This window comes from Cheilinus undulatus, linkage group 6 (assembly GCF_018320785.1).
Source record: "Cheilinus undulatus linkage group 6, ASM1832078v1, whole genome shotgun sequence".
Lineage (NCBI taxonomy): Eukaryota > Metazoa > Chordata > Actinopteri > Labriformes > Labridae > Cheilinus > Cheilinus undulatus.
The window spans coordinates 3,380,765-3,395,385 of NC_054870.1; the positions used below are offsets into that span (position 1 = coordinate 3,380,765).

The 14,621-nt window shown below is 39.2% G+C and overlaps 1 protein-coding gene across 1 annotated transcript; it reads left to right on the top strand.

The window, feature by feature from the left end:
• Window positions 1–2,054: 2,054 nt before the first annotated feature.
• Window positions 2,055–13,626, top strand: yipf3 (Yip1 domain family, member 3). The gene is made up of 9 exons (XM_041789709.1): window positions 2,055–2,324; window positions 4,684–4,893; window positions 4,968–5,074; window positions 5,156–5,201; window positions 6,590–6,682; window positions 6,764–6,895; window positions 8,363–8,476; window positions 8,558–8,681; window positions 13,138–13,626. The coding sequence occupies exons 1-9, from the start codon at window positions 2,253–2,255 to the stop codon at window positions 13,257–13,259; spliced, it is 1,020 nt and encodes a 339-aa protein (XP_041645643.1). The 5' UTR covers window positions 2,055–2,252; the 3' UTR covers window positions 13,260–13,626.
• The last annotated feature ends 995 nt before the right edge of the window (window positions 13,627–14,621 follow it).

Here is a 14,621-nt window from a genome sequence, read left to right on the forward strand (position 1 = left end):
TTCAGTGGCCCTAATACTCTTCCGTAAAAATACCATTAAACACGAACGTAATATATATATTCAACAGAGAAGTGAGGTGTTTTAAGGTATTAAATTCGAACCTAACCCGTTAAGTATTTTATGAGCCTTACTATGAATGCTGTGTATAACTTTGTATAACTTTTTTTTTTTTTTTTTAAACAGAGCAGCATTTCTATCCTTTTTCTGTAGTTGATGATTTTCTTGTCCTGTCTCTCTATGCCCCTTTCCTGGATGTACACATATATTTTTTAATATATTTCTGAATATAACCCTTTTTTATTGCACTACTTGTCAAATTTCATCGTTAATATTTAAGAGAACCTTCAGAATTACGGGTACATAAAGCAATCAAATCACAGCATTTGGCAATTTGGTATGTTCAAAATCAAATCATTGCACCCGGGGTCTGCAGGGACCCCAGCACCATGTATTTTGTAATGTTTTTATTTAAGTGAGTGTTTCAGATTTATATTTCAGGCAGTTATTGCCCACTAAGGTTTTATGTTGTGCTGTGCTTACTTATTTGATATCTACAGATGTTCATGTCGGGTTTGTGCTGACTCCAGCCAGACCATCCAGTGCATGTGAGTTTATTTGTGTATATTCCTTTTCAGCTTTTTCATCAGACTTCATTCCAACAATATTTTTATCAACATTAGCGGTATTGATTTCACTTTATGTTTGTTTTATGGTAGACACATTCATTTTTCCCCTATGTTTTTATGAAATTTGTGTTCATACATAACTGAATCCATGATCCATGGATTATAAGTGCCTGAAAACTTCCAACTGGACCCTCAGTATCATCTTATCCTGGGGACTTGCTTGTTAGAATAATCCTGATGAATCAGCCTAATATCATGCTATGCTTGCACATCTTTACAATATTTCTTTAACATTGTTATCACAGTAGCACCAGGGTGTGGCAACCCCTTTTCTAGACTTGTCACAACAATTAAAAACCTGAAAAATCTTAATTTTCCATTTGTGCCATGGACCTGCACATTTAAACACATAATTCAAACACATTTTTAGGCTCAAACAATACGTCATCACACAGAGGATTTCCTCTTCATTGTTCCAAGAAGACAAGAATGGTCAAAACGCTTAAAAACGTAGCAAAAAGTAGTGAAAAATGACCTAAATGGGCAAAAGCAGTAAGAGTGGCAAAAATGGGGGAAAAAGTGGCATTCAATGGCAAAAGGCAGCTTGCAATAAGAACAGGTTAAAGGTAGAAAAAGTGATCAAAAAGCAGCAAAAATGGACAGAAAAATCAGAAAAAGGGTCAGAAAGAAACAAAAATGCTTGAGAAGTGACCAAAAAAATTAATAACAGGTGGCAAAAATGGTCCAAAAGGGGCAAAAACGTGGCAAAAAATGATTTTGAAGTGACCAAAATAGGCAAAAAGCAGTAAAGAGAGGCAAAAATGGGCAAAAAAAAAAAGGAAACAAGTAGTATTCAATGGCAAAAGGTGGCTTAATTGGGCAAAACATGGTGAAAAAGGGTAAAATGGTATAAAAATGCCAAAAAAGTAGCAAAAATAGGCAAACAATAGGAAAAAAGGGGTAATTAATGGCAAAAAGGTAGCCTAAATGGGAGAAACTGGCAAATTAAAGGGTGTGACAAAGGGCTAAAATGGTATAAAAGTGGCAAAAAAAAGGCAAAATGGGTAAAAATATGAACAAGGGGTATTTAATGGCAAGGTAGCTTTGATGGGTGAAAAGGGGCCAAATGGTGAAAAGGGGCCAAAAAGTTTCCCTTTTTAAAGGTTTTCTTGGCGAATATTTAAGACAAAAAAGAGCCACAAATAATCTCAAAAGAGCCACATGTGGCTCCAGAGCCACACGTTGAGTGTCATCCCTTTATATTCATGTTTGGTTGTTTACTATTCATGTTTGGTTGTTTACTATTCATGTTTGGTTGTTTACTATTCATGTTTGGTTGTTTACTATTCCAGTCCGCTAGGTGGCAGTAATACATCTTCAAGACATTGTGCTGACTGCTAATCAAACCAGAGGAAGATGACGTCAACACGTCCCTTCCGTCTGCGTGGAGGCGGAGACAGAGCTGCCAGTCCACCGTCTGTGATGTAGAGATCAGGAACCAAAACAATCTTTAACTATTTGTATTTGTGGGGCTCAAACCCAGCTAGTGTTCTGAGTCAACACTAAAAACGACAACGACTCGACACTTTCTCGGTTTATCAGCAGGAGAACTGCCACAGCGGAGGAATGTCTTCAGGCTCCGGTAACAGACACACGAACACGGAACCGTGGGGAAGCTTCGATGATAACCTCATCCAGGTAAGATAACACCTGACCTAACGACACCAAATAACTAACCAGCTGACCAACTAGTACTCTGACAAACACCTTTAGCTATGAAAGGCTTAAAGTTGAAATAACTTTGCAGCTAAGCTAATAGCAGACTGTAGACCTGTAAAACAGCCTAGCCAAGCTAACCCACCAAACCTGCCCATTAACTACGAGGCTAACCAGCCCATGCTAATCTGGAAGTTAACACACACTCTGAAAGTCTCCACACAGCTGACTGACACACCTGTAAAACACATCAGATGAGCTGTCGATATAAAGTAAGAAACCTTCGCCCTTCACTGACGTTGGTGTCGTAGAAATGCTCAGATCCGGCCAATCAAAGGTGTAAATTATTGCTGCATAAATAAACTAAACTCAGTCACTATCTCATGAAAGGCTGCAATTATTTTTATATTAAGCAGAACTGTAAAGGTTAAAGAATGCCAGTAGGAAGGCCTTTAGGTTTACAGTGGTGCCATTTTTGCTCCTTACTGAAGTGCATTTATCACCCCAGAGGGAACACTTTTTGTCTTTGGAAAATCTTAAGTTATTCTGAAAGCAGTGCTGCAAAACCTTTGGATTTTTATGTTTATATGCTACTTGATATTCGTATGGTTTGAATTGAGAAATGTATACTTCAAAACTATCATTATTCTCTTTATTTGTCTTGATAACCAAGCACGTAGACTCATGATACCATTTCTGCATTATGATACCATTTCTGTATTATATTGTAAACGCAGTATTGTCCAATACAATCCCACTTTAATTCTGAATTGTGCAGGACTAGCAACATGCAAAAGTCAGACACTTAAAATCAAACAATATATGGAGTTAAGGATGCACAGTGTTATTGTAATGATATCATTGTAGGTAGATATGAGCTTAAAGAGTTAAATGATGGTATGTGCAGGTATGAAACTTCCTGCACATATACTGGCATTCAACGTACCAGCTTTAGTGATAAGAATAATGGAGAGAGAGCAAACTCAATTTTGGTAATGGTATGCACTGCTTTCTCTTGCTCTTCAGCCCTCCACATTTGGAGGTCAGTGCTCTTAGAAAAGGACCAGTAATGTACAAGAAGGTGTTTCAATGGGTTCTGTCTCACAGGCAAAACCAAAGATGAAACTGGAGCACACAAATCACAATTTGCAATTTAGTTATGTGCAGAGAACTTATATTTTTTCACACATCAGTGTCAACATCCATGAATTATATACTGGCCTTAAATATCAACAAAATGCACAACTGTCCCATTACGTATAGGTGGTTAGGCCCTCAGGTTAGTCCTGAATCCAGAATCCGGCCCCTGCTGTGATTGAGTTTGACACCCCTGCTCTGTTTGCTCAAAAGACACAGGATGTGGTAGTTTGGCAATATTGACATATTACATGAATTTGATATTGTACATCCCTATGAAAAATGCTGCATTGCTCATATAGTTTAAGTGCCATGGTATAAGTACATCTGTATCCTCATTTATTAGCAATAGAGATACCATGTATCCTCAAAACTTTGCACAAAGAAGAGATCTAGACCATACTCTTAGATATACTATTTACAAAGACCCACCCAACATCAATGTTACAGTGGTGAAGAAAAGCTTCCTTTTAACAGGAGTAAACCAGGGGCAGAACCAGACTCATGTTAGCCAGCCTTCTGCTGAGATTATGCAAGGACTGTAAATGGATATAGGGTGACACAGAAAGAGATAGAGATTGGTAGACAGCAGCAACAATGAAAAATATAGCAAATACAAGTCTAGTATTAGCCTAAACTTCAATGAATGATAGTAAACTGATCATTCTAATATTAGCATAGCACCTATATGTCTTGAACTAGTTCTTAGATTAACTTTAACATTTATAACAGTGATAATAGGCTAGTAATGATAGATTTAATAGTTGGAGTCAGGTGGCTCCAAAGGAGAAGGCTGTCCACGATCAGAGGTGATCCAGATGTTTCCTGTGAGATGAGGGAGTTTAGGAACTGATTAGTGACATGCAGTAATATGACATGAATGCAGAGAGAGAAAGAGTGAGTAAGAGGAACCCAGTGTGCCAGGTCCTCCTGTAGTCCAAGCCCATAGTAGTATAACTAGGAGCTGGTCCAAGCCTGAACTAGTCCTCACTATCAGGGAAGTTTTAAGCCTACCCTGAGAGGCAGAAAGGGTGTCTTCTTGAACCCAGACTGGTAGATGATTACCTCCATACTAGTATCAGTTTACATTATTCCTTTGTGTAGTAGATGATTTATTCCCATACTCTTGTGGATTCTGACAACACAGATTCATTTACTTATGTTATAATCTCATGCCTGCTTCTTCCTGCTGCTGTCTATTCAGGGCAGCAGCTCGGCTGTTGTCGACATGGAGAACATGGATGACACGTCAGGCTCCAGCTTTGAAGATATGGGGGAGATGCATCAGAGAATGAAGGAGGAGGAAGAGGTAGCGGCTGAGGCTGCTGCCACTGAGGATGACACTCCTGAAGATGGAGAGTTTCTGGGTATGAAGGGGTTAAAAGGTCAGCTGGGCCGACAGGTGGCTGATGAGGTGAGTGAAGGTCTGAGTTCAGAGGTGTTACTCTTGTCATGGTGGATCAGTTTTAATCTGGGTGATATGTACAGGTGTGGCAGGCCGGGAAGCGTCAGGCCTCCAGAGCTTTCAACCTGTACGCCAACATCGACATCCTCAGGCCGTACTTTGATGTGGAGCCGGTGCAGGTCCGCAGCAGGTAGGGCCTTTTACCTCGTCTTTCTCTGTCAGCTGTTTTCTGTTTTTCATTACTGACTCCTGCTAACTTGTCTTCTTTCAGGCTGATCGAGTCCATGATACCAGTCCGCATGATCAACTTCCCCCAGGTACAGTCCTCCATGTTCTTGAGACTCCTCAAGAATCCTGAATGAAACAGATTTAAGAGCTGATCTCAGATGGATCATTGGATTTGTGTCTGAAGGTTATTCAAGAGGGACTTTTCACAATGAAAGTTTTGGTTTTCTAGGACATCAATGTGAAACATTGCTCCAGTACTCTGCCTCAGGCTCTGTTTACAACTTGCATCAACATTTGTTTGGGGCATTTAGGTAACGAGTAGTAATCCTCAGTGTAACCAAACCGCTATCCATGCTGTCAGTAGTTTTAATAGCTCATAGCTCAGACTGCATAGGGAGGATTATCAGTATTGGTATTTAATTTAACCAATAATTGGCAAAAACTGATTGTTTTAAATGTGTGCTGCTTTGGCTCCACTGCAAGGTCTGTCTTCATTCTGGCTTAGTTTTCATTCGTCTAAAGCACAGGTGTCAAACTCAAGGCCTGGGGGCCAAATCCGGCCCGTGGAACAGTTAAATCCGGCCTGCAAGATGATCTCATATTTCTGTTCTAACGGGCCTATCAGTATGTGGTCTGCAGATTTCCTCAAGTACAAAAATGTGAACTTATCCTTAATGATTTAAGATATCCTTGTTAAGTCACAAAATCTGAAAAAGTAAGCAGTAAAAATAATTAGATAATAAGTCAGGAATGTGGGAAAAGGAATGAATTTGTGTTTTAATTTTATATTTTCAATTTAGCATCTCACAAGTAGGACTCAAACTTAGGATTTTGACTTTTAGTTTCATACTTTGAACATTTCAACTCATAATTTTACTTCTCATATAATATTTTAAACTTTAAGATTCATAATTCTAATGTTAGAGCAGGACCATTGTCAGCACAGCTTGGCACGGCCAAACTGGTGATGCAAAAGTAAATCAGTTCACCTTGTTTTGCTCAGCATGACCAAAAGTTACAGTGGAGCAAGAGTTAAATTGTTAATTTTCCTTAATTTTTAAAACACAGTTTCACTTTTGCCACATTAAGGACATGTGGTGAAACCTCATTTGATCACTTGTCCTAATGTAAACTGTTACTCTCTTCAAGTGTCCCTGTTACACTGAGTGTCCTGCAATTTTTAGACTGTGTAAGAAAATAATTCAATAAAGTGTGTGCAGAAAGTGAGTTCTGATTGACTGTTATCACTAGAAATGTGTTATAAATCCAAACTGTGGATGGCAAATGAAAGGGCAGTCAACCTGGCACGATTTTAATACGAAAATGTAAACAGAGCCTCTGGTTGAGAATCATCTTCCAGGTTCAGTTTCTGATTCTGGTCTAAAGTGAGACATGCAGCCTGAATTTGTATTTGAGCTTCAGGTTCAGGATGAGGTCCAGGCTCAGTCCTCTGATAGTTTTTATTTCCTTTGTGTAGAAGATTGCAGGTGAGCTGTACGGTCCTCTGATGCTGGTCTTCACACTGGTTGCTATCCTGCTGCATGGCATGAAGACATCAGGAACTGTCATTGTAAGAACACACACGCTGACACACCTGTGAACATCAGCTCTGTACCACATTACTAATAAATGATGTGTCTGTGTGTTTCAGAGAGAGGGAACCCTGATGGGAACGGCTATAGGAACATGTTTTGGTTACTGGCTTGGCGTGTCCTCCTTCATCTACTTCCTGGCATACTTGGTCAACGCTCAGATCACCATGCTGCAGATGCTCTCCTTACTGGTCAGCAGTTAACCGTACACACAACACACCCTGTACATGAAACACAGAGTAGCACTGACTAGAGATGTGCTGATCAGTTGCTGCCAATACAGATGATGGTCATCTGTGATCAGCTGATAACCACACCAATCATAATCTTGTTTTACAGCTGTTTTAGGTTTAGTGGTTGCTCAGTCTCTAGTGTAGTGGGATCTCCTGCAGATTAACCTATCAAGTCAGATAGATTTTTTCCCATATCTATTGCATGGGATGTGTCTCACAGCTGCCCATGGTCTGTTTGGGTAGGGCAGAACTTTTGAAAACAAATCTTGGAGGATGAATGGATGAATGTTCCGACTGCCTCATTCTTTACAGGTCAGTCAGAGCAATTAAAAAACATGACCCTGTAGGCCTGCACAGCTCTGGAGTGTCCTCAACAAAGAAGCTGCTACCATTGCTAACTATTGGTGCAGCCATCATTTCTGCCAAGAAGGATTTCAGTGCAATTCAATGCTCTTTGTTAAATAAAGAAATAAAAACTACCACTGTACTATAACTGCATCCAAGTTCATGCTAAACTGGTAATCACTTTTTACCAGCTTACAGTGAAAGTACACCACACCTGTAGCTGCTGCCTCTTTCTTCTTAAAGGTCACATATTATGCAAAAAACATTTTTTCAGGCTTTTCTTACAAAAATATGTGCCCCTGGTCTGTCCACAATCCCCCCTCCTTCTCAACCTTTCAGAAAATTTGTGCTGAAACAAGCCATTCTCAGATTTTCTCCTCATGAAGTCATGTGGGGAGTTAGCCACGTCCCCAGGTTCAGTTGGACCTCCCTGCTTGGAAGAAAGTTGCACCCTGAGAGCCACATCCTATCAGCAGCATCCTTTTCCTGAGAGGGGTGGAGTCAGACAGCTCAGTAACATACAGAGGGGTTTTTAGACATGCAGAAATCAAACACTGAAGTGTTTTTTCAGCAACAAACTTCACAGGCATGTTTTAGGGGCCTCTGAGACTGATATAAACTTGTCTTCAAAGGGTAAAATGTATGACCTTTAAATGATACCTGGAGCTTTGCCAGATGGATCCATTTGAAAACAGACATGGAAATTGGCCAGTCCGTCTACTTTCCAATGTTACTACCCATTGGCTGATAGTTCAGTTATGAAATTGCGTGACTGGATCTGCAGCGATGAATTCTGATCCACTAACCACATATTTTTGATGATTTTTGATGAGATTGTCTGATCATGATCAGAGCATTTTGAGTGTCAACAGCATGAAGCTCAGCGAGTGGTTCAGAGATGTTTGATGGTTTTATGTTGACTTTTCATTGTCTTCTTCTTCATAATGTTATTATTATGATTATAATTGTATTAGTATGGTTATTGGAGTTTTTTCCCTGTTTAATTTCAAGGATAATTATTCTCTGAATTGTTGGATAAAGAGGCTTTTTGTGACTTCACTTTCTCTCTCCTGTCTTTAGGGTTATGGTCTGTTTGGTCACTGCATCGTTCTGCTCATCACCTACAACATCCACTTCCACTTCCTGTTCTACATCCTCTGGCTACTGATTGGAGGACTGTCCACTCTGCGCATGGTGAGAACTGCATCCCCCATAATTCCTTCTTTAACCCTTTATCTGTGAGCTCACCTGGTTTCTCTGCCTTGTTTCCATCAGGTTGCTGCTCTGCTCTCTCGAACGGTGGGTCAGACTCCTCGTCTCCTCCTCTGCGGGACTCTGTCCGTCCTCCACATGCTCTTCCTGCTCTATCTTCACTTCGCCTACCACAAGATCGTAGAAGGTTAGAAACTAGAACATCACATTATGAGGCTTTATTTACTGAGATCATCTAACCATAAACAGCTCACCTGATAATGCTGGGGTTCAGGTCTAGACATTATATAACGGGGGTTCTTGAAGTTTTGATCGCTGAGGGCAAATTTAGGAACCCAACATTGGACTGAGGGCCGCCGAAGGGAAAAAAAATGGAAAAAAAATCAGAAAAAAACCCCCATTTGTAATCATTTTAATGACCAGGTTGCATCTCTACAGTTTACATTTATTGGTCTGCATCCAGTCATGTGCAATAAACACATTTTAATTAATAAATGAGGCTAAACCTGGCAAAACTTGAGAAAACCTTGAGAAACATTGTAATGCACACAAAATCCCTGGGGTTTTCTGCCCTCTATGGTCAAATTTGGGATATAACAGTCCTGTTTGCAGTCCATTTCAGAATATATGTAAAAACTTATTTAGAACAAACAGTCAGACTCAGTGTGCCTTGCTTCCTGTCTTAACAATTGCGGGCCGCCAGTGGCTCATGGGCCACACTTTGAGAACCTATGTTATATAAGAACGGCCTCTTCATCCTCCTCCAGACACTCAGTGTTCATGCTCATATTATACACCCCCATTGTTAAGAGCCTTTCAAAACCACATTCATGGGATGTAAGAGTGATTTATGAAACTACAAGTTTACATCGATGCTTTGTTGTGTGGTGCATGAAAGACCATCTAAAGAGATAACATCTGTCAGACTCATGACTCACAAAAAGCAAACAAAGAAAGTGTGTTACCATGGAAACAAACTATTAGAAGCCTAATCAGAATAAAATTCATTCAGGTAAAAATGTCAGAAGATTCTGATCAAATCCAGTCCACATGGAAAGAAATGTCATACTAAATGATAGGGATGGTTTATATTGTCGGTTGTTCTGACCAGTATCCATGTCCACACTGTCCCGATCGTGTCATACCCTGGTCAGGGTAAAACAGTTTGACCCCCCTGAAAGCATTCAGCTCCGCCTACCTCCATTGCTTACTTTCTGTTTTTATGAAATGGCTCTTGATAATGTGTTCTTACTAAGGCTGTCAAGATTAATTGCAATAATTTAGATTTATGAAGGTCTGCAAGTAGTGCCCTAATTTTTTAATCACGATTAATCTCATTCTTTATTGTCCCTTTCAGCAGACTTTGGTTACTCCACTGCAGTGTTTCCCTGCATCTACAGTCATGTGAAATAAGTCCACCACTGCTCCTTAACATCTCATTTCACTTTAAAAACTCACAGACAGCTCAGAGGACGAGCCAAAGGTCATCTGTACCTTTTTTATCAAACGTTTATCTTTGACTGTTCACTTATTTCCTTTTCAACCCATAACAAGTTCCTTTTCCTGGCTAAATCCATGTTATGATCCTGAATCTACCCATGGAAGCAGGTCTGTAACCAAACAGGAAGTCAGTTAGCCTTAGAGTAAGACGGTAGAAAACTCCAAAAACTGTTTCAAATACAAATACTAGATAGGATGTGATTAATCGCTATTAAAAGTTTAAATCTCTGACAGCCCTAGAGTTTCTACTAAGTAAAACTCTATTAACATTCCATGGATGAGTTTCACACATTGATGGAGAAAAGATGTTTAAAGGAGGCGATGCCATCCCGCTACATGACCAGATTCACTCCAGATATTTTGGATTCATGCAGCAGTGTTAAGTCCCTGTGGCATTGCTGCTTTTAAACTCTTCATTTCTCGATATGTGAAATTCATCCATGAAACAGGAGTCTTGGTGTACTGTTCAGTAAACAAACCTCCAGGCTGGGGTTCAGGTTTTGTTTTGAAGGCTTCTGAATTCTTAAAAGCTAATAAGCAGTGGAGGTGGTCAGAGTGAAATGCTCCATCGGTGCAACTGTACCTGTGATGCTCTTGTACATCTTTTTCGTCTGTGTGTCTGAAAATCCTCCTGCAGACCTGTGCTGTGATCCAGTTTATTGCAGGATAACTGGAGTACCAGTCAGCTTTCTTTAAGGAGAGCAGCAGAGAAGAGATCACTTGCAGTACATGATGTAGGTTTAATTTGACATAAGGAAAAAAATTCAGACCCCCTGAGTCACATATGGGGGAGAAGAGGAGAACGAAATCTGTCACATAGAGCAGGGACAAGTGGAGGAGACGTGCAGCGATGGCGTGTTTCTTTACAGCAGTGGTTCTCAGACAGTGTGGCAAAGCACAATAGGGTGCAGTCAGTGCTGATTTTGTCAACTAAAACCATGACTAAAAATGTTCGTCGACGGCCTTTTTTTCCATGACAAAACTAGACTAAGACTAACAAAATAGATCTGTGATGACTAAAATGGACTAAGTTTAATTTTCGTCAAGATGACTAAAACTAGACTAAAATGTAATGTAGTTTTCGTCGGACATTTAAAATCAGTGATATTTCTCCACTGTGGGTAAATCTGTCAAAAACAATGCAGCTGTAGCTATTCTGCCTCTCAGCTGTAGAAAGCAGGGACCCCAGGTTTAGCAGGCTGCAGAAAACACACTACCATGATTTGGTACCAGATTTAGGCAAGAAAATAAATGCTTGGACTAAAAGTAAAGGCTAAAATATGAGGACTTTTTATGGACTAAAACTAGACTAAAACTTAAAAGGATAGAAAAAACTAAAATGTGACTAAAACTAAAATACATTTATTTTAAAGACTGAAACTGAAAACTAAAATTCAAAATAGCTGCCAAAATTAACACTGTTGGTGTGCCTTGAGGCCTGTCTTGGTGTACGGTAGGAACCATTTTGTGGAAACATGCTTGATTACTACAATAATGCAAAGACTAAAGATAGTTCAACATGGGTTTTTGATAACTTTTGAAACTATTGCATCAATTTAAAATTCCCAATATCACATAATATCAAAAAATTGACAGCCGCTTAGAAAACTCTTTTTGTTTCTACTGGATTTCTGTTTTTTCTGACTGCTCTTTTCTTCCATAAGTACGTATTTTGAATGATCGGGCTTAAAAGTGTCAAATAACACATGCAGAAAGTTTTGCATTTGCTGCAAACCACACAAGCGCTAATATTACTTTCGAGGTGCTGAGTGAACTTGGCAACTTGACATTTACCTGGGGCAAATATGGAGTGTTGATGTCTTGCATTAGCAGAGTTTCAGGCCAGAAAAAGGAACTTGGTGACAAAAAATAAACCACAGAAAGAATTTCCTATTCAAATTAATCCAATATTGTAGCAGTAAAATGTGAAAACAAATTGGTGGCATAGAAATGAATCATATCTTAACGGCACAAAAGTAGAATCAAAGAAACTAGCAGAACACCTGTTTTTAAAGCATTCCCCTTTGTTTTGGGATGTAGTAGAGAAGCCAAAGTTAGCATGATGAGTGGAGAGTTCCTGCTGGAGGAAAATGAAGACATGAAGATGTTCTGATCTTCTCAAACGGTGTGGCAGAGCACACTGGTGTGCCTTGGGGAGCGTCTTGGTGTGCCGTAGGAATTTGTATAACCATACTAGATTACTACAATAATACAAAAACTTAAGATAATTCAATATGGGTTTTTGATCATTTTTTAAACTATTTTATCGATTTAAAACTTGCAATATCACATAATATAAAAAAAATTGACAGCCTCTTAGAAAACTCAATTTATTCTGCTGGATTTCTGTTTTTTCTGACTGTTCTTTTCTTCCATAAGTACGTATTTTGGATGATTTGAGTTAAAAATGTCAAATACACGTGCAAAAAGTTTTGAATTCAGATTATTTTAAATAACAGCTGCAAATAAGGCTGAAATGTATGCAGAAAAAAATCGGTATTTATTTGCATAACTTGTTTGTTCCTAAATGGTGTAGCGGGGAATATCTAGGTGAGCATGGTGAATTTGAACAACCATGCATTATTACTGCAGATAAACATCAGCTAAAGACAACATGTTGAAGAGGTCATTTTGCATGGATAGAATCATGGTGTGCCTTGAGAATTTGGTTGGTCTTAGGTGTGCCTTGGGCAAAAATGTTTGAAAATCACTGGTTTACAGCATAGGCCAAATCCAGTGTGTTTATCAAAAACTAGACTTCAATAACTAACAGGAGATTAAATATACAGCCAGACATCAGTTCTGATCAAACTGACTCTCTCTCCAGAGGAAACCAACCAACACCACGGCCATTAACAGAAACTCATAGCTTACTTTTTGAACTCTATAGGAGCACATCACTGGCTGATGCTGTTCCACTCTTTTTTTAAAGGTGACATATCATGAAAAAAGCCTTTAATATTTCTACACATAAATCTGTGTATCTGAAGTATCTACCAATCCACAAAATGTAGAATAAACCAACCCAGCCTAGTATAGCTGAGACTCCAAATTTAGCACAGAGACCAGAAGACTTACCTTAGAGAAAATGAAGATCAGTCAGAGTGAGACTTCCTGTGTCTGACCCCCTCTTGTGGTTTCAGGGCTCCTGGACTCCCTGGAAGGACCCAACATAATTCCTATGCAGCGGGTTGCCAGAGACGTGCCACAGCTGACACTAAACGCCACAATGAAGACCCTGGGGAGCCTGGTGAAGGCCCACTGAGCCCACTCAGCCCCACGACTACACCCACAACACAGAAACATCTCTTCCTGTCTGAAGCTTTGTCTTAATGTCAGTTTTATTGTTATTTTCCTTTTTTTTTTTCCTCTATGATGTTGGTTTATGGTTTTTATTGTTTTCTATGTTCAGATGTATTTATAGTTTCTAAACAGAGACTCAAATAAAGTTTGACTAAGAGGCTGAGGCTGATAGAAATCAGAATCATGGTGGATTCAGTATGTTACAGTCACAGAGACCAAAATAACCCCAATAGGGTTCTTCTCCACATGTTTAAGCTCAGTATGAACATATCTGTAAATGCTCTTCAATTGTTTTAATATATTAAAGATATTGTTTTAATTCATGCTTATAACTGAGCTGAACCGCTGCTCCTTCTTTTATTCTTCATACTTCAGGTACTCAGTTAAATGTTGTACATATAAAATATTCAGAAAAGTTCTGATGTAACTGTGGCATTTCTTTTTTAATTAGCTGACTCAGAGTACGTCAGATCTGAGCTGAAGTAGAGCAGTGTAAGATTTCATTGACCTACAGAAGGTCCAGCTCCTTTAAAAACTAAAGATATCTGAGGAAAACCTGTATTTTCAAAGGGATGATAATGTGAAGCATAAAGAACAGTTTAACTCCAGCTAAATATTTACTTCTGACCTTTTATTGACTGGTCTGAGTGGTGAATGCTCAAACTGGCGACCAGCTCCAATGTACACCAATCAGAGCCCTGGGGTTAAGACTGATGAGATTCAGCCAATTAGAGGAGAGGAAGTAAACATAATGCCTTCTCAGTAGGGAGAGTGGGGTAAGACGAGCCCATTTGTACTTAAACCATCTTCAAGGTAAAGAAAGAAGAAGAATGACGACATGAAGGGATTTTGGTCTGATGCAGAAAAGGACAAGAAATATGAGAAATAATGTCAAATAATTAATAATAATAATAATAATAATGCAGTCAAATAATGACTCAAAACATCCTGATGTCCCTGCAAAGGGCTTGTCACTGGACATAAATGTTATTTTTAAAAATCTTTTTGACGTGTTTTTCCTTATATCTTTATCTCAATTCATCCTGAAATTGCAGAAATTCTCCAAAGTATGAAATTATAGACAAACACCCAACTGGATCTTTGTGTTTGTACTGCTGTGAAGAAGAATCAGTGTTTCATATATAGGCTCTAAAAAACAGGAGAGAGACTGGAGCAAAATTAGATGCAACTTAAAGTGAACTGTACAGCTATTTTAAGTATGGGAACACCAAACACACAAAGAGCCGATGCTACAGAAATGACCCGTGTTGGTTTAAACTGGGCTGGATTATCCAATGAGCATTATGGGTAAAGGCCCAGGGGC

Excerpts from the sequence above, each read along its gene's own strand:
- yipf3 (XM_041789709.1), top strand. The coding sequence starts at position 2,253 with ATGTCTTCAGGCTCCGGTAACAGACACACGAACACGGAACCGTGGGGA. Across the intron at positions 8,477-8,557 it reads GACTGTCCACTCTGCGCATG|GTTGCTGCTCTGCTCTCTCG; the intron begins GTGAGAACTGCA and ends TGTTTCCATCAG. Across the intron at positions 8,682-13,137 it reads CTACCACAAGATCGTAGAAG|GGCTCCTGGACTCCCTGGAA; the intron begins GTTAGAAACTAG and ends TTGTGGTTTCAG.